Here is a 22,604-nt window from a genome sequence, read left to right as displayed (position 1 = left end):
ATAACCTTGCCTTGGGGCGAGGCTAACTCCCTCAAGGGCCAAGGTCCCTTCTGGACTTTTTTTTTTTTTACGTTGATGTTAGGGGGTGGGGGCGGGGAGAAAGAAACAGACATCGATTTGTTGTTCCACTCACCTCTGCATCTATTGATCGACCCTTGCACGTATCCTGTCTAGGATGGGGACTACACGGTCTAGCCAACTGTGCTACCCCGCCAGGGCCCCTTCTGCACTTCTAAATACAGGCCACTCTCTCGGGCTGGGGGTGGTGGCCAGACAGACTGGGGCGTGGACTCTGGTTCAGCCACACCTGGCCACCTCCCAAGGACCCTCCCAGCCCAAATCCAGGAAGCCCCTGCTCTGCCTTCTTGATCTTGGTGCTGGTTTCTAGCGCTGTGCTAGCAGTAGTCTAGGGAAGTGCGTTCAGGCTCCTGTCCAGGCTGCCCTGCTTGGGTAGGCGCAGCCCAGCACGTACGTGTGCGGGGGAGGAGGTGTGCAGGTGCGGCTCTGTGCTTGCGTGTGCAGGGCAGGCGTGTGCAGGTACCTCTGCGGGTGCGGGGCAGGCGCAGTCCGGTGGTTGCGCGTTTGGGGCAGGTGCGTGTTTGGCGCAACCGGAGGGAGGGGGCATGGAGGCACAAGCCTGGCAGATGCTGGTGCGGGGCTGGAGCCGGCGTGCACTGCCTGGCCACGGGCGGGGCGGGCGGGCGCCGTCTGCAGCCGCCCGCGTGGAGCTGCGCGGCGCCCGCGCCGGGAAACAGGAGGCCGCCGGGCCGGAAGCCCCGCCCGCGCGCGCGCGCGCGCGCCTGTCCCCGCCCGCCCGGTGGAGCGGCTGCTGGCGCGGCGCGGCGCGGCTCGGCACGGCGGCGCCCGGGCGCAGGCAAGCCGGCGGAGCAGCGGACGGCGCCCAGGCCGCCCCAGTCGCCGGGCTCGCGGCGGAGATCGCCGGACTCGTCGGAGCCCACGGCCACCCGCGCCTTTCAATGGGCAGCTCGCACTTGCTCAACAAGGGCCTGCCGCTGGGTAAGGCCGCGCGCGCGCATTTCCGGCCGCGGGGGCGGGGCGGCGGGCGGGGCCGCCGCTTTGTGTGCGAGTGCGCGTGCGTGCCGGCGTCCGCGCGCCGCCGGGCCTGGGGAGGGGCTGGTCCAGGGAACGCCGAGCGCGTGCGCGGGCTGCTGCGTGCGAGTGCGCTTGCGCCGGTGCCGCCCTCACGTCCGCCGCCCGCGCAGGTGACACAAAGGGGCGCCGGGCCCCGACCCTTCAGTCCCCGCTCCATCCGCCCCTCGCATTCTGACCCCTTGACTCCCAGTCCCAGGCCTGTCAGAACCCCTGAGTCAGGTTCTCCCAGACCCCCGGTGCCCGGCCCCTCCGGAGCTCAGATCCCAGACTGCCGGTGCTCGGCGCCCCCCGGACCCTGGTTCCCGGCCTTCCAGGCCCTGGTGCCTGACCGTAGGGCCTCGGTCCTTAGCCTTCAGGCGGGTCTGTGCTGGAGCCACGGGCTTCGTCTCCACGAGGCGAAGCCTCTGCCTCATTTATCACTTCCTGTTGTAAATACTGCCCCAGGGCTTGAGTAGGCGAGGGACTGACACACACGAGTGGCACAGCACACGATCAACTGCAAATGGCTTGTTTTAGAAGGCAGGGAAAGACCGTGCGTCCTGAGGACGTGAACTGCATTTTGGCCCCGTGGGACTGGCCGGCCCTGGGGCTCGCGGGCCTGTCCTGCTGTGGACGCTGGGCTGATGGAGGGATTGCGGCCCTCGCACTGGAGGGTCTTCTCTGAGGAGCAGGGGTCGGGGAGCAGCGTGTCCTCCAGCTCCGTTATTCATTTGGGGGGGTTTCAGCGGCGCTTAGTTTTATAGGTGGCTCTGTATTGTCATTGGGGTTTCGTCCATTTCTAAAAATGTATAAAATTATAGTCTAGTTGGTGGGGTAGGCGACCCCTCTGTGGCCTTCGGCTGGCAGAGCCTTGCAGCCCCGTCGTGGGTGCACAGGTGGGGGGAGCAGGAGGCCCCCAAGCGCTGCAGCCGCATCTGCGCAGCGCTGCCGGAACTTAGCAAACTGCACGCCACAGCCCCTTCCTGAGCCGGTCTGTTTCCACCTTAATAATTCAACAGCTTTGGACCCAATTATGGTTGTCACAGGGCACCCTTTCCCCCTCCTGTCCGGGAGACCTCAGACACGAGGGCCCTCGCGGGTACTCTAAGCCACACGAGGCGGGGGCGCTGGGCCTGTTGCGGGGGCGGGCTGGGCTGGGGACGCCCCTCGGGTGGCAGTTGGCCTGATGATAGCCTGCGTTCCTGTCTTGTCCGACTGCTGGTGGCCATCTTGCCCAGTTTACAGTCCTTGTCAACTTCCAGCCGCGGGCTGGGGCCTCCTCGTTGGGAGGGGCCGCTGCGGGCGCGGCCGGGAGGGGCCTGCAGGTCCGCCCCGGGCTCCTGGGCCTGGAGGGTCCATGGCTTCCTCTTCGCCGCCCCTCCCCCGAGCCCTGGGCTGGGAGTCTGGCCTGCGGGGGGGGCGGGGCTGCCACCACACCTGAGCCCGGGGGTTGGAGACTGGAGCCGTCTCTGGCTGGGCGCCCAGCCCCGTCTCTGCCTGCCTGCGGAGAAACCAGGGTGCCGCCTCTGAGGTGCCCGCGAACCGGCCTTTATGCTGGCGGTTCCTGGAGCAGCCGGAACCTGGCCAGGAGCCAGGCCCCTTCACAGCAGTGACCTCTGCGATTGGTTAGGGATAGGGCAGACTGGCCTTCCTGTTGGGGGAAGGGAGCCGCCACCTTGGAGAGGTGAACAGGATGGCTTTCTTCCGGGTGCGCGGAACCACCCTGCACCCAGCTCCTACTCCCCGCAGCGGCTGGAGGGTCAGGCTGCATGCACAGTGGGGCTCGGGGCCTGGACAACCTGCCTTTTCTCCCCTACTTGGGACCTGTCTTCTCGAAGTAGCAACTTCATGTGTGTAGAACTACACTCAGCAGACCCCGGGGCCCCGGGGCCTCTGTGGGGCACTGCAGCCCATCTGCTCTGCAGGGGGCATCCCAGGTCCTGCTGCGTTTAGGTGCCCTCACATGCACCCCCCGCCCCCAGCAACTTCAGGCACAGACGAGCACCTCTCTGCAGGAGCAGGGCGCTTGGGGTTCAGAGGTGCGTCAGGCCTCAGCTTCCTCTGGGCCCGTGGCTGCAGGCAGAGCACTGGGCCGTTGAAGGGGCTTTTCTGCTGATGGTTTGTCACCTGCCCTTGGAGTTTCCTGTGTGAGCAGCCCCAGGGCAATGCCATCGGGGCTCACCTTGTTGTGGGGTTCAGGGGTGGGTGCGGTGATGCCTCTCAACAGCAACCTGTGCTGTAGCCGAGACCCCCTCCTGCCAGGTCCCGGTGCCACCCGTGGTCAAAGGCGCGGTGGGAGCCTTTCATCCTGTGACAACTGTCCTAGAAGACCCAAAGTTTCCCTCCGCCAGTGGCATGAAGGAGGCCGTGCCGGGCGTGTCCCGGCCCTCGCTGTGTGGGGCACCTGGCCCAAAGCCCCGGCGGCCCTGGCACTGCCGTCTACACGAGTGAGGGCGACATGCCGGGCTTCCCCTGCCCCTGCGGACAGGACCTCACACCCCATGTCAGGGCTCGCCGACCCCAGGAGGTCAGCCTCAGACCAGCCTTGGGCTGTGCGCTGGCCTGGGACCCTGGGGTCCTGGAGGCCTCCGGGAGGCCATGCGCATCCTTGCCCGCGGCCAGGCCGCTCGGGCAGGCCTGCTGTGACGCTGACGCCCGGGCGAGGCTCGTCCTGCCGGAGCTTCTGCCTCGGTCGTCTTGGGGAGGCGGTCCCTTGTGTCACCCTCCGCCCTGGAGCCTGGCTACAGATGGTGACAGGGTGGGGCTCTACACCCGGCCGCAGGGAAGGGTGAGGACGTGGTGGGGCTGGAACCCGGGGTGGTTCCAAAGAGGTCAGGAGGTCTGGCTGGGGGGAGGGGCGCGGGCAGCACTGCAGCCCGAAGGCGGCCCTTGGTGGCCCCGCGGCTGTGGGCTGCGCTGGGTGGGCCCGGTGCCCACCGCGGCTCGTTGGGGCCCCCGGGGCAGGGGCTGTGACTCCAGTTGGCTGACCGCTCACCACAAGGTGTGTCTGAGTTGGACCTGCGCGTCCTGGGGTCCCCACGTGGGGTCCCCCTGCTGCAGTCGTGACCTGTCGCACACAGGGGCGTCTGTTGCTGCCCCAGCGTCCCTTCTGTGAGCACGGAGTTCCCGCTGCAGGGTCTGGCCGTGGGGCTGGGGCGGTCGGGCCGGTCGCCGAGGCCCAAGAGGAAGCAGGGCTCTGGGGCCATGTCTTGTATTTTGGGTGTGAGAAGTGTGAGCTGCGAGGGGTGACAGGTCTGGGGGCTCAGCCAACCCCGCCCGCCGAGAGTGACCGCGCCGTGGAGAGCCGTGGCCGGCGAGCGGGGCGGCCGAGCAGACGGTCTGTGGCGCCTGATGCGGGTGGGAGCGCCTGAGCCGTGCCATTGCGTCCCGTGCGGGCAGGGCCCTGGCCCAGGCACCAGGCGTGCAGCGGCCGTGCAGGACGTGGCTGACTCGGGACGGCCACGGAGGCCGCGGGCCCGGCCGCCGGAAGGCGGTACTTCCTGTGGGGAATCGGCTTGACACTCTGGGGACCATGGGAGTGTGAAGGGTGAGGGTTCGTTCCGGTTGGGCTGCGATCTTTGGGGGTCTCTGCGAGCGCCTCCTGCCCGTGCCAGTCCCCCACTGTTGTGACATGCGGGCCTGGGGGCCTGAGGAAGCCCTGCCGCGCCAGCCGAGACCTGGCTGTTGGCCACCACGTGGCCTGAGGTTGCTGCCCTTGGGCGGCCTGTGTCCTCGGGCTGGTGCTGCTCCAGGCCCGTCACAGGCCTTGCTGTCCCTGTGCTCCTCTGTGGAGACGGGGGGGGGGGGGGGGGGGGGGGCTGGCTCGTGACCCACCGGGCCCCGCCCACCCCCACCTGCTGCCAGTGGTGAGGGGCCCGAGGAGGGACCATCACCGAGGACCCTCAGGGTCTTTGGGCTGCCGCCCTGTCCTGGAGCAGCCCCCAGAAGTTTGTGTTTTGGTCTGTGGGGTGATGGCCGTTGAGCTGTGACTCACTGAGCGCTTTCTGCAACGTGACGACACTCGGTTCCCCGTGTTGTGTGTCTTCCCGAGACAAGCCCGTTGCAGAGCTGAGAGCCGAGTGCGGCTAGCAGGGCCTCCTGGCATCGAGTCCGTCACGCTGGAGCCGGCGTCCCTGTGGCTTGACCTCTGCACACACTGCAGGGTGGGCGTGGTGGGGGCAGGGACGTGTGGCCTGGGTGGAGCCCCATCCTGGGCCCACCTCCCGCCCTCCACGCCCGGGAAGAGCTGGTGGCTGTGGCTGCAGAGGGGCTGGGAGGGAGAGGCTCTGCTGCCCGCAGTGGAGGGCGGCCCGGCCAGGCCGCGGCCGGGCGCGGGTGCAGGTGGGGGTCAGGCCTGGTGGGGGCGGGGGCCTTAGTGCGCGTGCCCTGTGGGATGGAGGAGGAGCTGAGCTTGCTGTGGGCCCAGGCGGCGCAGCACAGAGCCTGCCGTGGGGAGAAGGGCCCTTGGGCCCCTCAGTCATTGGTGGGAAGCCATGTACTGTGTCCCGTGGGGGCAGCCAAGGAGGGGTCAGTGTGGGTGCCTGACCCTGCAGAGGGACTAGATGGGAGACAAGCCCAGCCTCAGAGGCGGCCTTGGAAGGCGGACGGCCCCCGCAGCACACTCAGCCCCCGGTGCGGCTGCCGTGGGCTGGTGGCCCCGCAGCCCTGGGCCTCGTCAGGGCTGTCCTCGGCTGTGGCGGGGTCAGGCCGCCCAGTCGCCCTGGGGCTGGCCGTGGGCGGGGACGCTCCCCTGCTGCGGAGCCTGCCCCGGGCAGCCGCCCCGGGCTGCCTGACGTCAGGGCGCACACCTGTGGTGTCCGGCGTCTGTCGGGTCGGCCCCTGTGCTCCTTCCCAGCCCCCACAGCCTCCGCCTGGTCCCTGGCAGGTGCACGACCCTGCACACGCTCGCCCTGTGCGTGAGCCGTCCGTGCTGCTGGGCCCTGGCCACCGTCCCCTCGTTATGCCGGGGAAGAGCTGTGCGGCGCTTTGGGGACAGCCGTGCCTCAGTCGAGTGCTGGCCCCGGGGGCGCTGTCGGGGCGGGACGGTGGTGTGCGAGCCGGCCTGGGGGAGCCCCACCTGGGCTCACGTGTGGGATGCAGGAAACTGCTGCCCCCGTCAGGTCTGCGCCCGCGGCCCCTCCACGGTGGCCTCTCTGGAAGCCACAGCGGCCCAGGACGCTATCGGGACCTGAGATGGAAGCTTCCCGGCTGCAGGCTGCAGACCTGCTCCCCGCGCCCTGCACTCCCGGGTCACAGACAGCGGTGGCGTCCGGGTGGGGCAGAGCCCCAAGGTGGTCCCCAAGCGCATGGAGGGGCGCGGGGGCTGGACCTTCGGAGCAGGCCTCTTTGTCCGCACCCTCCCGGCCGCGTCCCTGCAGCCGCTGCCGTGCCGGGCCGGGCCCTGGTTCCAGGTAGGTCCCCGCCCAGCATCCGCGGGCGCGGGGCCGACAGTGCGGCGAGCAGCCCCACCGTAGTGGAAGCTGCGCAGTGTGCGTTCCGCGTGACCCTCGATGGTATTTTAACGTCTCTCTTGTGTTTAATTTTTAGTCAGACTTTGACCCCGGCGCAGGCTTCAGTGGTCGCCGTGGATCAGGAGTCTAAGAGCTTTGGTTCGAGACAATTAAAGACGTGGGATGAGGATCCAGTGACAGGACGCGGTTCTGCCTGGGGATTCTGAAGATAAAACGCGTTGAAAAGTGGAATTCATGGTCGTGGAAGCCAAGCCCATATTAGGCAATGTCAGGTTGGTAGGGGCGCTGAGTGCGAGCACTTGGAACCCGACCCTCCACCCCACCAGGAGGCGCTGCGCCCGGGACTGTGGTCAGTGTCCTTGGGTCCCGGGTGCCGGCCCTTCAGCGGGTCAGGACGGCGATGCTGCCCAAGGGAGCGTTTTCTGCGTTTCTGGAACAGACGCCTGGTTGCCCACGTTTGCTGCTGCACGTGGTTTCTGCCTAGAGGTGCTGAGGGAAGCGGGCGTTCAGTCAGGACCCACGAGCGGCAGTGAGGGTGGGGGCCCGCAGTTGCTGCCGCTGCCCCCGCCGGCAGGCAGGTGGGCGTTGCCGTTGTTCCGGTCGCTCTGCGAACTCGGTGCTGGGTGTTCCTGTGTGAAGCGCGCGGTTGTACGCCTGGCCGTCCCCGGGCAGGGCTGTTGGCCCGGGGCCCCGCTGCTGCGCTCGGCAGCCCTGTGGTGGCATTTCATCTGCTTCTCCCGAGTCACGCTGCTCTGGTCTCCAGCAGAGGTTCCCCTGGGCAGCGGTTTCAGACTCTGCGTTGCCACCTGCTTTATGCTGAGGCCACTGAGGACCCTGCATTCGGTTCACGTGGGTTGTGTTGATCGGCGTTGATTTGTTAGAGATTAAAGTGGAGAAATGCTGAAAATAGGCACGTATCAAGTCACTAAAAAATAGCAGCGATGAACCGTTGCACCCTGATACAAGGAGCACTTTAAAACGAGAAGGTTCCGCGGCAGCGTGGATGGACCTGGAGGCCGTCCTGCTCAGTGAGAGAAGCCAGTCAGAGAAAGACGAGTGCCTAGGGTCTCCCTTGTGTGTGGGATCCAATGAACAAGCTGAACTAACAAAGCGGAGGCGGACTCAGAGGGAGAGCAGGCTGACAGCTCTCGCAGGGGGCGGGGGCGGGGGCGGGGGGATGAAGCAGAAAAGAAAACGGACTCTTGGACGTGGACAGCAGTGCGGGGATGGGGGAGGGGTAGAAGGGGACTAAACAGTAATAGGGGGAAATGCATGGAAAGGAAAAGGAGAGTTACTCTGCAAGCAGAGCTGGAGAGACGGTGGCGTGGTCGCGTGTGCACAGCTCTGCTGTCCGGGCGGGCGGGCGGGCGGGCCTGGGGACAGGGCAGGCCCACGTCGGGGGCCACTGGCCGGCAGGTCTCAGCACCTCTGCATCTTTGCTGTTCATGAAGGCGGTGGGTGGGAGGCGTGGCCGAGATGGGCAGTGGGGGGCTGGCACGGTCACCCCACGTCTGGCTTCCGTCCTGTGCCTGGCAGCTGCCCTGCGCGCCGGCCTGCATGCTGGTCCCCGGGCGAGTCTCCGCGAGGCTGGGGGTGGGGGTAGGCGGGGGGACAGGGCGGGTGCGGCCCGGCCTGCACGGCGCCCTCCGCGAGGCCCTCGCACCCTCCTCAGCCCAGGGTGAGGCAGAGCCGCCTCCCGCTCGGAGGCGCTGGCTGCAGCCACTCCGCCCCTCACGTGGAAGGCGGGGCCCCCACTGCCTCCCAGGCACCCGCCCTTTCCGGTCCAGCGATGCCCTAGGAGACGGCCCTGGTGGGGTTTGGGGGCAGCCAGGCTGCAGCCCGAGGCACGTTCCGCATGATGTCAGGCCCTGCGTGTTCCAGCCGCTGTGGCGGGCCTGCGAGGTCGCAGGGCCCCCCCGCCCACTCAGGCTGTCTCTGGGCTCTGCGTCCGCGGGGCACGGTGACGGTCACTGCTCGTCTGTCCGCGCGGGCGCCCGCGAGCTGTTGTGAACACCGGTCTGTTTCTCGTTTTCCCCACTGGGTTTCCACGTATGCTGACAAGGACCCCGGTGGCAGGACAGTGAGCGTTTGTCCCCAGGGGTGGTGGTGTTGGGCTGGTGGGGGCAGCAGGTCCCTTGGGGCCCCCAAGGGGAGGCTGAGTGGCCGCGTCTGTCGTTGCAGGCGTCCGACCCCCGATCATGAACGGGCCCCTGCACCCCCGGCCCCTGGTGGCGCTGCTGGACGGCCGGGACTGCACGGTGGAGATGCCCATCCTCAAGGACGTGGCCACAGTGGCCTTCTGTGACGCGCAGTCCACGCAGGAGATCCACGAGAAGGTAAGAGGGCGGAGGTGCTCGGGCGCCGGGGGTGGCCGGCGGGACCTGGGGGGTTCGGTGGCGCTCGCCGTCCCGGCCCATCCTGGGGGGGCTCTTGGTCGTCTCCATCGTAACCATTTCCCAGAAAGCGGAGCCTGGGGACGTGCATGCAGTGTCTTCCCAGTCCCCGCTAGCTGGGCCCTCACCGCTGGCATCTGCTCCGAAGGTCATGCGGTCCCCAGGGTGTGAAGGACGTTAACCTGGTTTTCTGTTTGTAGTCATGGCCGACTAAGCCCTTCAGAGCAAGCTTTCTGCTGAGACAGGGGAGGAAGGTGGACACAGTTTAAAAACCCCAACAGCTTTCGAGAGCCAGCAGGCCTGGAGAGGCCGGCGCCTGCAGGGACGGGCAGGCCTGCCAGCGGGGCCTGGTGTCTGCTGGTCTGGAGGAGGCAGCTGGGGGGCCGAGGCAGCTTTCGGCAGCCTTGCCGCGGCCCTGGAGCAAGGACAGAGTGGGAGCCAGCGTGCCCTCACGCCGCCTGCGCCGAGCCCTGAACTCGGGTTGCGGGTGAGCCCCCCCCCCGCCGGCTCCAGCAAACGGTGCCAGCCCCTTACGAGGGGCTGCCGCCGGCCTTGGGCTCCGCTGACTTCCGTGCGTCGTTCCTAGTGCTGTGTCTGCCCCACAGCCGAGGGTGACGGGGCAGCGGAGGCGGGGAGGGCCGAGCGGAAACCCTGGGCGCGGGCACAGGGACAGCCACAGCCGGAAGAGAGCCGGGCGGGAAGCTGACGAGGAGCTGGCAGCTGTAGAAAGTGACGGAGCAGGCGTGGGCAAACGTGTTAGAGGGTCTAGAGCTGAACAAGCAAAACTGAAAGCAAGACCTCGGTGGGCAGGAAGGGGCTGGGACCTAGGCAGGAAGGGTGGGGTGAGCGGCCACGGTGTGGTCTCCTCGCTTCTGACGGGGCCTCGGGACGGCGGCGGGCGGGCCCGGAGCAGTGGCGGCCGAGCTGCTGGCTGACCGCTCGCACTGCCGATGGGGACAACGGAGGAGGTGAGCCTGCGGCCCCGGGAAGACACATGGGATCCCCTTCAGAGCTGGGCACACGCCTGTCGCATGCCCACACGGTCGCACTCTGGTGTTCGTCCCGGACAAGCGCAGCTCCCGTCCTCAGGAGAGCTGGCACGGAAGGGCGCAGCAGCTTCACTCCTCGCGACTGGACCCAGAAGACGCAGGCGGCCGTTCCCTGTGCTGGGAACGCAGTAGAGGGCACGGGCTGCCAACTGACCCGCTAACCTGCTGGGTGGCGCTGGGCCCCAGTGCTGGGTGCGAGGCTGACCTCTAAGGGCGGTGTGGGTGACACTGGTCCCTGGCCCGGGGCAAGATGATGGTGACGGGCGTGGCGGGGGCCTGCGTGGGGGCGCGCTCAACGGCGGCGCTGACGCGTGGCGGGTCTGTGGTGCTGGCGGCCCTGTCCTGTGTCCCAAGGTGGCTACATGAGTGGCAGGCGATAAACCACGTAGAGCTGGGCACGTGGGCAGGGGAATGGGGGCGGCAGGCAGGGCTGTTCCCAAGGGCGCTGTCTCGGGGGCATGGGAGCCTCTGATTTGGCAGCTTCTTGTGAATCTTAGACTGTTTCCAACGGACAGCACACCCTAAAATAACAGTATATGGGAGGAAAGTGACACGCAGATAGAAATTTTTAAAAACCTTAAGCAATGTTAAAACAAGTTTTGCCAATAAATTTGAATACTAAGACAAAAACAGATGGTTTCTCCTAAAATTATAACTTATCAAAAACTTAGGAAGCCGATGCAAAGCCCAGCTCAGCGAGTGAGCAGCTGCCCCGGGGCTGGGCCCTTAGCCTGACAGAGAGCGGCTCTGCCCGGTGCCGCCACCACGCCTCCCTGGGAGCACGGCCGCGGGCCTGGGGGGCGGCCGCTGAGCTCTGTCCTCCCACCTGAGGCTCCTCCTGACCGCAGAGAGCACCGCTCAGCGAGGCATGCACCTCCGCCGCCCTAGGGAGAGCTTGGAAGCGGAAAACGAGTGGAGGTGTCATTTTCCTGGGAAAGTTGGAAGACACGATCCAGAGAGGCTCAGAAGAAAGACGGAAACCAGGAGGAAGGAGACGCCTGCCCACAGACCCCTGGGAGCTGTTCCCCATGTGCCTGTGGCACACCGCCTTCCCAGGGGACACCGTCCCAGATGAGCACCTCCTTCCCCAGGTGTGTGGCCAGGCGGCCGGCGGCCAAGTCTGTCCGCAGAGGAGGTGGCTCTGTGTGCAGCCCCTCTCCCTGGGCTGCCAGCTGGAGCCAGGGCAGCCCAGTGGCATAAGGGGGGCCACGTGGGGGCGCAGCAGAGGAACGAGGCGGGGCGCCCGTGGGGCCCCCGGCAGCAGCCTTCGGCCTGCGTGGGAAGGAGTGGCCTCCCTGTGTCCCTGTTGCTCAGGGTCTCGCCCCCGCACAACCAGGGGGATGTTGGCAGTGCCTGTTACAGAAGGAGCCCCTGGCATCACTGCCACCGTATGGCATGGAACCCTTCCAGAGCTACATGGGGCTCCAGCTCCCCTGCCACCAACACCGGACGTGGGCGGGGGCCATGGGACACTCCATTGAAGTTCCAGATCCCACCTACACAGAGTCAAGAACCAGAGCAGCCTGCAGTGGGCTCGTTAAAGCTTCTGGAGACGTGACTTCCAGCCCGGCCTGCATGTTGGACCAACCTGCTCGTCCGCGGCAGAGGCAGGCTTACTGCCGCTTGTGGGAAGCTCCTCAAACGGCGCCTGTGAGGCGAGGTGCGACCCTGCAGAGAGAGGCCTGGGAACCGGGCCCTGAGCTCCCCGCGCGCTGCTGGGGCTGCCGTCCCTCTGCCCCGCGGAAGCCAGCTGGCCCGAACTGGCCCAACAGGTCCCCAAGGGGCATTTCAGAAGTGAAGTGCCCAGTCCTGGAGGAAGGTGCTGGGGTCCTGTGAGAAATGAGATGAAAACGGGGGGGAAATGCAGGAACGGGTCTTCTGGTGAGCGGTCAGGAGGCAGACGGGGCAGAGTGCGGAGCTGCTGCGGGGCAGGCGGCTTTTGTGCTGACCAGACGGGACCGAGGCCCCTGAAACAGCCCCCTCCGGGGGGACCCAGGGCCATAGGGAGTGGCTTTCAGTCTGGGCAAAGGCCCGTTGGGTGAGCTTGGGGTCATGTCCAAGATGCACCCTGTCCATAGGGATGTGCTTACCACCCTGAGGTCAGGACAAGGCTGGTGTGAGTTCTGCAGGAAACGGTGGGTGGAGAAGGTCATGTGGCGAAACACAGACACTTACATGCAGAAGAAACGCCGTCAAGCAGGTGGGAGATGGAGGGGTGTCTGCAAGTCCTGCAGCAGCCGGAGGCCACCGCGGAGCTCGTCCATCGATGCCCAGCCCACAGCGGAGACGAACCGGCGGGACACGGGCGGCGGCGTTCGGGCAGGTGGCCGTCCCCACCCCCGCGGGCCGGAGGACCCCGGGCCGCAGGGACGCGAGGGCTGCGGCCCGAGGCAGCTGGGCACTTGCGAGACGGACGCGTGCTGTGCTGGATGGCGCTTGGGCGGCTCTGAAAATCTGAAGCACCCGCTGCAGGCCTGCCTGTGGTTGCTCGTCGTTGGAACCGCCTGGAGCCATCTGGGAGGCGTGGGTGCCTCTCAGCAGCAGTTTGGGAGTAGCCCCCCCGAACGTGGGGACCCGGGAAGGCTGGAAGGAAGCCCCTGAGAGCACGGAGCCGGCACCGCGGGACCATGCGAAGAGGCGGCGCCTGCCCTGCGAGGGGAGACGGGTCAGCCGGGCTGGCGCCCCCCGGGCCTTGGCTTCCCTTGGCCGTGGTGCCTGGGAGCGCCGGGGGCTGTGCTCTGGGCGTCCTGCACGTGGGACCCACGCCGCTCCCACTCGGGAGCTGCGGGCACAGAGCTACCTCACTGACCTGGCCACACAGCTGCAGGGGAGGGTGGCTGAAGGACATCTGCCGGGCTGTCTCGGAGGGGCTGGTGCTTCCCAGCCTGAGGGGACAGTCTTGGGCCTGGGGCTTCCTGCGGACTAATGGGGAGGTCGGCAGGATACCCCGGGGGAGGCTGGGGGATACCCAGCCACTTGCAGCCATGAAAGGGAATAAGGGGTCCTGCAGGGGGAGTGGGCTGGAGACCAGACAGGACGGCCTCAGCGGCCCCAGCCCGTGGATCCTCAGATGGGGGGCCGCCGCATGGGCTTCATCTGGCACCTGAGCGCGGCCTCCCAAGTGCGGGTTGTGGGGGAGTGGCCTGGCTGTGGCGAGCGTCCAAATCCTTAATTCTGAGTGTTTAATTCTAGTACCAGGTGATTAAAAATTTGTTCAGTGGAAAAAGGACTGGGACGTGAAGAAATAGTTTGCCAAGAACTACATGTGAGCAGGTCACGCTAACATGCAAATTAAAGCTAAAACCATAGACACTAATTTGCATCCCTCACATTTGCCATTTTAAACTCTAGTGCCCACCCTGTGTGGTCAGAGCTGGGGCGAGTCCCCAGCTGCTCGTTTGCATTTCTAAGAGTGGATCTCAAGGAAAGGAACACGCACAGTGGAAGCAGCTGAGCCTGAAGACCGGCTGGGACGTCCTGGCTGGGACAGAGCCCGAGAAGCACCGGGTCACAGCCTGCGGACTTCACTGTGGGGGCTGGACACTCAGGAGGAGAGCAAGGGGCGGCCTGCGTGCGCACGAGCCTGCCCCCCCAGGGCCTGCTGCCTGGCCGGGCCGCCTCCACGCCCTCTTCGCAGCAGGGGCCACGTCTGGGGCTGCCCCCTCCACGCTCCGTGTCTGAGGCCGCTCCTCCCCAGGCGCACTCGGCGCGTCCGCCACGCCCTTCCTGGTGCACAGCTGTTCCTGCCCACGGGGGACTCCCGCAGGTCAGCCTGCACTTGACCGGCCACTATAGCCCTGCCTCGCCTGCTGCGGGAGCCCCCCCGTCGGCTCTTGCGGCCGCCCCACCGTTCCTCGCAGCAAAAGGAGTCCCGAGGAGCCTTGCTGAGGTCCCACTGGCCAAGCCGCCTCCCCTCTGCTGTGGCCCTCACAGCGGCCACCTCTGTCCATATCCCCTCTGCCCATCGCGCTGGCTGTGGCTCTGCTGTCACACGACGGTCCTCGCCTGCCCATGCCAGGCTGTCCAGGGACCAGGGTGTGTGCCCGGGCAGCCTGGCGCGCTCCCTGTGGCCTGGACCGCTGCACATCCACTCGGCCGCTGCATCCAGGAGCTGGTCCCACGTCCGGAGTGCGGGCGCCAAATCAGAGCCACCCGCTTCACCTGAGAAGCCCCAGCCGGCCTGGCCCTGTCAGTGTGGTCCCCGAGGCTGCGCCCTCCAGGCCGCCCCACAGGAAACCGTCTATATTCTGGATGGCCACGCCTCCAGCTAGAATGGAGCCTGCGGCCCGGGAGGAGGAGCGGCAGTTAGCAGCCTGGCGTCCCGCGCGGGGAAACCCGCTGGACTGTGGCACGTAACGGGCCCACAGCCGGGCTTTCCTGGGTGTGACAGGCTGGGCAGCCTCCCCGTCCTCGGCTCCCCGGGCCAGCGTGGCCCCAGATTGGCCTGCCTCCACGTCCGGGAGACCTGGGGGCCGCACAGGAAACCCGGCCTGGAGGAGGAGGGACAGACGGCAGCCACGGGTTTCCATTGGCCGCTGCCGTTCTCAAGACTGAGACGCCCTTGCAGACCAAGGGCCACCGCTAGACCCGTTAGAGAAGAGTGAGCCTATAGCTTATTAATAAGGGACAGCCTTGGGTCATCTGTGCCTCCACCTCATCTCAGGGGTGGTCCCACGTCCGCCACCTGCATCTGGAGAGCGCGTCCCCCCAGAGCCCGACTCTGGAAGGTGGGCCTGCCGCTCTCCTCGACCCCTGAGGAGTCAACGCAGAGCTACCCCCGACGGAGCCACGGGTGCCCCCAGGGAACAGGTCGGCTGACTCGCATAAGTCGGGGCGCTAAGAGCCCCCCACGGCATGGCTCTGGCTCAGGGTGGGGGCAGCCATGCATGGGCCCCACTGGGGGGCAGATCTGTGCTCCAGTTGGCGGTTTTGAAAAAGTAGGGCGTCCCTTTGTGTCATCCACACTCTTGGGAGACACTGGCACCCACCTGGCCCCGTGGGCTTCCCGCGGTTGCCACCCAGGCAGGTGCAGGGCTGTACTCCCCACGCTGCCCTGCACGCTGGAGGCCACGAGTGGCGCAGACAGACCCCTGACACCTGGCGGGACCCTCGAGGCCTGCGCGCACCCGGATGCGGTATGGGACCCCGGTGACCCGCCGCAAGCCCAGCCCGCCCTGCCCTGACACGCCCTCCCCGCGTCCGGCTGCCGCGTGCGGGGCTGGCGAGCTCCCCGCCCCCAGGAGGAGTGAGTTCCGGCCCGGCGCGGCCGCACGGACTGACCTGGTGCCGGGCCTTCCGCCACCGCACGGTGTGTCCAACGACAGGGCCTGTGTTCCTCCGCGCGTCGGAGGCAGTGAGGCCCTTTACGGGAGTGTGTGCGCCGTCCGCAGCTCGCTGTGTGTTTCTGCCGCCACGGAGTCGCTGCTCTGCCTGGCAGTGCGGGTCGCGTGGCCGCCCCAGCCCCGTGGCAGTTTGTCAGGGGCTCCACGCCACCGGATGGGCGGGGCCGCGGTTCTGGACGCTGCGTCCTCCCGACGCTCTGCCTGCGTCGCACTTGCTCCTGCCCTTCCTGGGCGGGGCCGCAGGTTTCCTGGATGAGCCGAGTCGCGGCTGGGCGGGATCAAGTGGCTTCTGATTCCAGAAATCGCCTGGTGCCACGGGATGCCGCGGTGGCCGCGGCGCCCTCGGCCGCCCCCACCAGGGCTGCGCCTGGAGGAGAGGCCCCCGCGTCGGGCCGGCGGCGCCTCCACGCCGGCCAGGCTGGCGGGCGCTCACCGCAGCCGTCCTCCCCGCAGGTGCTGAACGAGGCCGTGGGCGCGCTCATGTACCACACCATCACGCTGACCCGGGAGGACCTGGAGAAGTTCAAGGCGCTCCGGATAATCGTCCGGATCGGCAGTGGCTTTGACAACATCGACATCAAGTCAGCTGGGGACTTAGGTAGGAGGGTCCCGGTGCTCCCTGCAGCCCTGCCGCGCACCCTTCGCGTGGCCTCGCCGCACTTTGTATTGCACTTACGGCGAGGACCTGACTGCCGCCTCTGGGTTGGCTGCAGGTGACTTGGGAGCCAGCGTCGCGGGCCTACGGCGTCTGGGCCCGCATGGCTTTCCCGGGCGAGTGCGCGGTCGGCAGCTCTGCCCAGCCTGCCGGGCACGTGTCCTCTGCCTTGCGCGTGGCTGCCGCTCTGCTCTCAGCTTCCCGCACTTCAGCCAGCGCCAGCGCGTCGTCAGGTGTCACACGTCCCCATCCACAAGACAGTGGGAACGGTAGTTTGTGTTTTAAGACACAGGAGTGTGCGCACATGCATGTGGCCACACATACATGTCCGTGCACCCACGTGTGACAGAAGCGTACTTCACACACAGCGCTGACTGTGCCACGCTGGGCCGCTTGGTGTCCTTGATGCCCTTTTCGGCTCCCTCCCGCTCTGCTGGCCGCGGCCCGGCAAGGCCAGGCCAGGTCCAAGCAGGCCCGCGGTTGCAGCTGGCGCCTCTGGTGTCTGGCCTAGTCCCCCACCCCCAGGTGCAGCTTGGGAAACCAGAACCGAAGTGGCTGCGGGTTTGATCTCGTGGGTCCTTTGTGAGCCCCTCAGGCTGCTGCTAACACCTGTCCCTGGGCAGTGTCTCCAGGGAGGCAGCTGCAGTGTTGAGCTGCAGCCTGGACACTTCCCTCAGGGCCTGTCCCTGCGCAGAGCCGGCCCTGGGTCCTTTGGCCAGGCAGTCCGGGGCGGGGCTGTGCCGTGCTGCCACTCCTGCAAGGCCCGGCCGGTGAGGACGCGGAAGCCCCCGGGACCTTTGGTGCTCGCCCAGGTGGGCAGCAGCTTAGGTCTCGTCCGGTCTCCGTGAGCCCCTCCTCTCGTGCTCCGTAGGCAGCTGGGGTGTGGCCCTGCCTGGGAGCTGGGCACCAACCCGGCCACCAGGTGTCCCCCCCTTGGGGAGACAGACAGGGGCGCACAGGAGTGCGGGCGAGGCTGTGGGACGCGGGTGGGAGGGGCTCGCTCAGGGGAGAGGGGAAATGGAAGCGGGGCAGGGCCGCCCAGGAGCGGCGTCAGCTCCCAGTGGAGCTGGCCAGCGTGTGCAGGGGCCCTGTGGGGGGGAACTGGGGACCGAGGCTCGACATGGAGAAGCCTGAGCCGGCCCGCGTCCCAGGGTCACTGCGCGGCTGCTGTGGCCTCTGCGGGAGGGCGGGGTGGTGGGGCCTGCGGGGGCGGGGGATGGCAGGGTGGGGGCCGCCCCACCTAGAGCAATACCCCTACTTGCTGGGAGCCCAGGAAGACAGAAGGGGCAGTACCTGTAGGTGGTGGCTGTGAGGCCGGCTCTGAGTCTGTCCTGAACATGACCCCTTCCTGGAAGGTCGAGGGGCAGGTGGTCCAGCTGGGGGAGAACCAGGTGTGACACTGTGGCCATACTGTCCCCTCCCTGTCTGCCCAGTGGGTAGCTTTTCCACGTGGTGTGGAGCACATGCCTGCATGTGTCTGTCTTGTAGCCTCCTGGGCTGGCCTGGGGACATGTTCTCTGGCCTTTCACGGGTGAAGACCAGGATGAGCTTGGTGACCATCCGGGCGTGTCTTGTGTCCCCAGGCATTGCTGTCTGCAATGTGCCGGCGGCGTCTGTGGAGGAGACTGCTGACTCCACCATGTGCCACATCCTCAACCTGTACCGCAGGACCACCTGGCTGCACCAGGCGCTGCGGGAAGGCACGCGGGTCCAGAGCGTCGAGCAGATCCGGGAAGTGGCTTCCGGAGCTGCCAGGATCCGTGGGGAGACCTTGGGCATCATTGGACTAGGTGTGTTAGCCTCTGCCCTCACTCTCACTCTGGAGGGGCTCAGCGGATGAGGAGGCCCCCCACCCAGGGACAGCGCGGGGTGGAGGAAGCTCTGCCACAGAGGCTGCGCGGGCCCCTCTGCCCAGGAACACCAGGCTTGGGCCACAGGCACAGATACCAGACGGGCGTCCACAGGGTCGTGCACACGCTCACCCTGCTGCCTTCCCTGACCTGTGGCAACAGCTGAGTAGATGTGGCCTTCAAGTGAGGGCCAGGTGACCCTGGGGTCTCTACCCAGCTCTGCCCTTCAGAGCTGTCACCAGCAGCTGCTGTGGGTAGAGGGAGGCGGCCACCCCTGCCATGCAGCCCTCCGTACACTCTCCTACTTGCTCACGCAGCAGGCGGCTGTCCCGGGCCGGGTGGCGTTCTGCGTCTGGCACACACACGGAGCAGCCTGACCCCCAGCCCCACCCCACGCACCAGCCCTTCATGTGTGCTCCCCGGGGTGGCCTCCAGCTCCCACCCCTTCTCGAAAGCCCCTGGCCCCCACTTGGCCAGCCGGGGGTCCTGTGGCTAACTGACCCGGTGGCCCCGTGCTCAGTGTCTGGAGGCAGCAGCTCCCTGAGCAATGTGTGTGCCGAGGCAGGGAGGGCCCTGGCCGAGGTGACGCCGGTCTCCCACCAGGTCGCGTGGGGCAGGCGGTGGCGCTGCGGGCCAAGGCCTTCGGCTTCAACGTGCTCTTCTACGACCCGTACCTGTCGGACGGCACAGAGCGGGCGCTGGGGCTGCAGCGGGTCAGCACCCTGCAGGACCTGCTGTTCCACAGCGACTGCGTGACCCTGCACTGCGGCCTCAACGAGCACAACCACCATCTCATCAACGACTTCACTGTCAAGCAGGTGGGGCCCGCGGCACGAAGGTCGCGGCACGAAGGTCACGGCCCAGGCAGCTGGGCTGCCCGCTGTGGCCTGCGCAGGGTGCTCCCGCCAGCCGCTCCCACTAGCGCCACCCGCGTTGGCCTAGGCCCCCGCAGGTCCCAGGGCTGTGGCTGGGGCCCAGGCCAGCCCCTTTCCCACCCCTGCTGCCAGGCCGCCCGGTCCTGCTTGGGAGTCAGCGGCCCAGGCTCCGCGTGGGCCGAGGGCCATGGGCCTGCGGCGGAGGGGGAGCCCCTTGGCCAAGTTCCCAGCAAACAGGGCAGACACGGGGACCGGGGTCTTGGGGCTCACCGAGGGTGGGGTTTCCGTCACAGCTGAGGTGCTGGCCCCGGGGCAGCTTCCAGCTTTCCTGAGCTGCCCTGCATCTGGCAGGAGCTGGAAGCAGGGCTGCCCCCGACCCCCCAGTGGTGGGGTGAGCCCGGGAGACAGGACCGAAAGGTGCAGCCCTGGGGACCTTCAGAGTCTGCATGCCTGGGTGGCCCAGCTGGGAAAGGCCCAAGCGCAATGCCCCTGCCCAGCCCCCCCCAGCAGCGGGGCAGCGAGGCAGCTTCTCGAGTTACCGCCGGCGTTGTTCTGGCGTCTTCCAGATGAGGCAAGGGGCCTTCCTGGTGAACACGGCGCGGGGTGGCCTGGTGGACGAGAAGGCCCTGGCCCAGGCCCTGAAAGAGGGGCGGATACGCGGGGCGGCCCTGGACGTGCACGAGTCGGAGCCCTTCAGGTGACCGCTGGCGGGGCTTGGGTGGTCCCAAGGTGGCATCCCTTCCTGGCCAGGCACTCGCCCGGGCTCGCGCCTCACACCAGCCAGCATGGTGCCTGTGAAGCGAGGTGTCAGCGTGTGGACCGCGCCCTCGGCCTGCTGGGCAGGGAGAGGGGCTCAGGTCTGCACTTCCTGCCAAGCGCCCATGGCTGCCATGTTGGTGGGGTGCCCAGGTGTTCAAGGTGGGCAGGCCTACGGGTGGTCTTCCGCCCTGGACAGGTGGTACCAGAAGCTCCCAGGACCACTGCCCCCGGCATGGGCGGCCAGGGCAGCCTTCTGCCCAGAAGAGGCCCCTCCCCACTGCTCCCCAAAGCCCCCAGGCAGGCATGACTGTCTCGGGGCCCACTGGGTCCGAGGGAAGGGACGGCGCTAAGCCGTGGTGCTGACCTGGGGTGTGCCGTCCCAGCTTCAGCCAGGGCCCCCTGAAGGACGCCCCCAACCTGATCTGCACCCCCCACGCGGCCTGGTACAGCGAGCAGGCGTCCATCGAGATGCGCGAGGAGGCAGCCCGGGAGATCCGGAGAGCCATCACAGGTGGGCTGGGCGGGGCGCCGGCAGGGCCGGGGGTCCCCAGAGGCGCTCTCAGAGGTGAGCACCCGCCGGGCGGCCGGAGAGGGCCCCTCCCCCTCTCACCCACGCGGTGAAGCCCACCCCAGGCTGGGGCCGGGCAGGAAGGTGGATGCCGCAGCAGAGGCAGCAGAGGGTGGCTCTGGTCTCCCCGTTGGTTGAGCATGTGCATCCCAGGCCCTCATCTCTCACACGTCTCTTACAACCCTCATTCTCACCCACTGGAGGGTTTCAGCTTGTGTGTCATTTGTCACCAGACTTACAAAGAGTCCAACTGCACTTGCAGACTGGGCCCGGGCCCTGCCAACTGCTCTCTGAAGATGGCCGGCGCCCCACAGGCACGGGGGTCCCGGAGCTGCGAGGGCAACTGTGCCACCAACAGCACCCCCGTGCCTGAGGGGAGCTGGGTGGGAGGGAGGCCTGGTTGCGGGGCCCCTGCACCCCGACTTCCCATGTGTAACCCCATGTTCTCAACCCAGCTGCCACTTACCTGGGGTCCCGTCAGTGGTGGTTGTTTAACACACTGTCCTTCCTGTGTCCCCTGCACTGCCCAGGCCGGATCCCCGACAGCCTGAAGAACTGCGTCAACAAGGATCATCTGACAGCTGCCACCCACTGGGCCAGCATGGACCCTGCTGTTGTGCACCCTGAGCTCAATGGGGCCGCCTACAGGTGAGTCGGTGGGCCCAGGAGGTCTCGGTGGTGACTCTGGGTGGGGCAGGGGCCCAGCAGGGGGCTCTTGGGCCCGGACGTATGTGCTCACGTGAGCCCCAGTGGACACAGAAGGTCGAGGTGGTAGAGCCTCAGCAGGGGTGGCCTTCGGGCCTGGTAGCCACAAGATCACCTGGGTGGAGCCCACACTGGGATAGGGACCAGGGCAATGGAGGGGGCAGCGGGCCAGGGCCAGGTCTGCCCAGCAGAAGGCCTTGGGGTGTAGCTCCCTGACCTCCGGCCGGCCTCACGGTGCCCTCCGCCTCTCCCAGCAGGTACCCCCCAGGCGTGGTGAGTGTGGCTCCCAGTGGTATCCCGGCCGCAGTGGAAGGCATTGTGCCCAGCGCCATGTCCCTGTCCCATGGCCTGCCCCCAGTGTCCCACCCGCCCCACGCCCCGTCTCCCGGCCAAACCGTGAAGCCCGAGGCGGATAGAGACCATTCGAGCGACCAGTTGTAGCGCGGACGGAGCTCTGCAGCCTTGGCGCCAGCAGGTCGCGGCCTCGGGCAGGGGTGTGCGGAGGAGGTGCCCTCGGTCGGCAGCGGCACTCCAGAGACTGTCCGGGTGCCCGGCGGCGGGAGGCGGCGCCGGCTCCTCCACGTTGACCAGTCCCGTCCCAGGGGCCCGCGCTGCCCTGTGTTCTTTGCGTCCTCGTTAAGCAAAACAAGTTAGTAGTTAATTCTATCATGAATGTTCTTGTCTGTGTGCAGCCTTTAGAACATCACAAAGGATTTGTTTGCTTAGCTGTCAACAACCAGAACCCCAAGGGAGCTCAGCAGTCAGTTCAGATCGGTTCCCTTTTCTACGGGAACGTGCCGGAGCGAGGCAGTTGGCAAACTTCTCAGGACAATGAATCCTTCCTGTTTTTCTTTCTATGCCACACAGTGCATTGTTTTTTCTACCTGCTTGTCTTATTTTTAGAATAATTTAGAAAAACAAAACAAAGGCTGTTTTTCCTAATTTTGGCATGAACCCCCCTGTTCCAAATGAAGACGGCACCGCAAAGCGGCTGGAGAGGCGGGAGCACACAGCATGCTCTGCCGTCGGCGCTGTCCCAGGGGATGCGAGGCGCGGCCTCCGGCCTGCGCGGGTGCCGTCCTGCTGATGTGGTAGGCTAGCAATATTTTGGTTAAAATCATGTTTGTGACTGTAACCATTTGTATGAATTATTTTAAAGAAATAAAATCCCAGAAAGAGCCGGCATGCCCAGTGTCTGTTTTAGTGGCTTTGATTCGTGGGGCACTGGCAGGTTTCAGTCCTGGCTTTCATGGCCTTGGGGCTGAGCAGGCAGCCCTGGGGACACTGGGGGGCAGTGGTGCTGCGCCCTCACGTTGTGGGGGAGGCCGTGTGCTGCTGCAGAGGGAGCTGCCAGGGAGCGGAGTGGTCCGAGCGCCCGCCCTGGCCAGCATGCCGGCCCACTGGCTCTCAGCACTGCCTCCTCAAGCGTGCCTGCGAGCTGGGAGAGCAGAGACCCCAGTTCTACAACTTAGAGATGTGCACCCCGCAACGGGCCAGTGCTCGTGAAGCTCAAGGCGAGACCAGTTGGTTTTCACAGACCATGGCCAGCGGTTTTCACGGTCGCCCTGGAAGCCACGTGGGCGCCAAGAGCAGAGCCCCTGTATCCAGGGGCTCCCTGACGGCCTTCTGAGCCCTCCCTGTGCCCCACGGCTTCAGGACGCCACCAAGCTCCCATGGGGAGCCATGGACCACCCCCCGCCCTCCTGGGCACGGGCGTGGCCTTAACTGGAAGCTGTGCCCACTCACCCATCGACTAGATGAGGCTGTGGCCGGTGGCACCCTCCCCACCCTGCGTCTTCCTTCCAGCCCCCGACTCCCACTCCCGGCACCTGGCGTCACCTTGGG

The 22,604-nt window shown here is 66.9% G+C and overlaps 1 protein-coding gene across 4 annotated transcripts; it reads left to right on the top strand.

Annotated features, from left to right (window-relative positions):
- Positions 1–403: 403 nt before the first annotated feature.
- Positions 404–21,938, top strand: CTBP1 (C-terminal binding protein 1). Of its 4 annotated transcripts, none has more exons than XM_054581854.1 (10): positions 404–468; positions 6,640–6,835; positions 8,745–8,899; positions 15,801–15,945; positions 17,586–17,792; positions 18,456–18,670; positions 19,294–19,424; positions 19,870–19,997; positions 20,585–20,702; positions 21,014–21,938. In XM_054581854.1, the coding sequence occupies exons 2-10, from the start codon at positions 6,829–6,831 to the stop codon at positions 21,198–21,200; spliced, it is 1,293 nt and encodes a 430-aa protein (XP_054437829.1). In that variant the 5' UTR covers positions 404–468; positions 6,640–6,828; the 3' UTR covers positions 21,201–21,938. The 4 variants fall into 4 exon arrangements, with proteins under 4 accessions (XP_054437829.1, XP_054437828.1, XP_054437827.1 ...); XM_054581853.1 differs by lacking the exon at positions 404–468 and adding an exon at positions 803–1,017; XM_054581852.1 differs by lacking the exons at positions 404–468; positions 6,640–6,835 and adding an exon at positions 803–1,017 and having other exon boundaries at positions 21,017–21,938.
- The last annotated feature ends 666 nt before the right edge of the window (positions 21,939–22,604 follow it).

This window comes from Pteronotus mesoamericanus, unplaced genomic scaffold (genome assembly GCF_021234165.1).
Source record: "Pteronotus mesoamericanus isolate MK-2021 breed Mesoamerican mustached bat unplaced genomic scaffold, CSHL_Meso_final contig_68, whole genome shotgun sequence".
Classification (NCBI taxonomy): Eukaryota; Metazoa; Chordata; class Mammalia; order Chiroptera; family Mormoopidae; genus Pteronotus; species Pteronotus mesoamericanus.
This window is presented reverse-complemented; position numbering and strand designations above follow the sequence as displayed.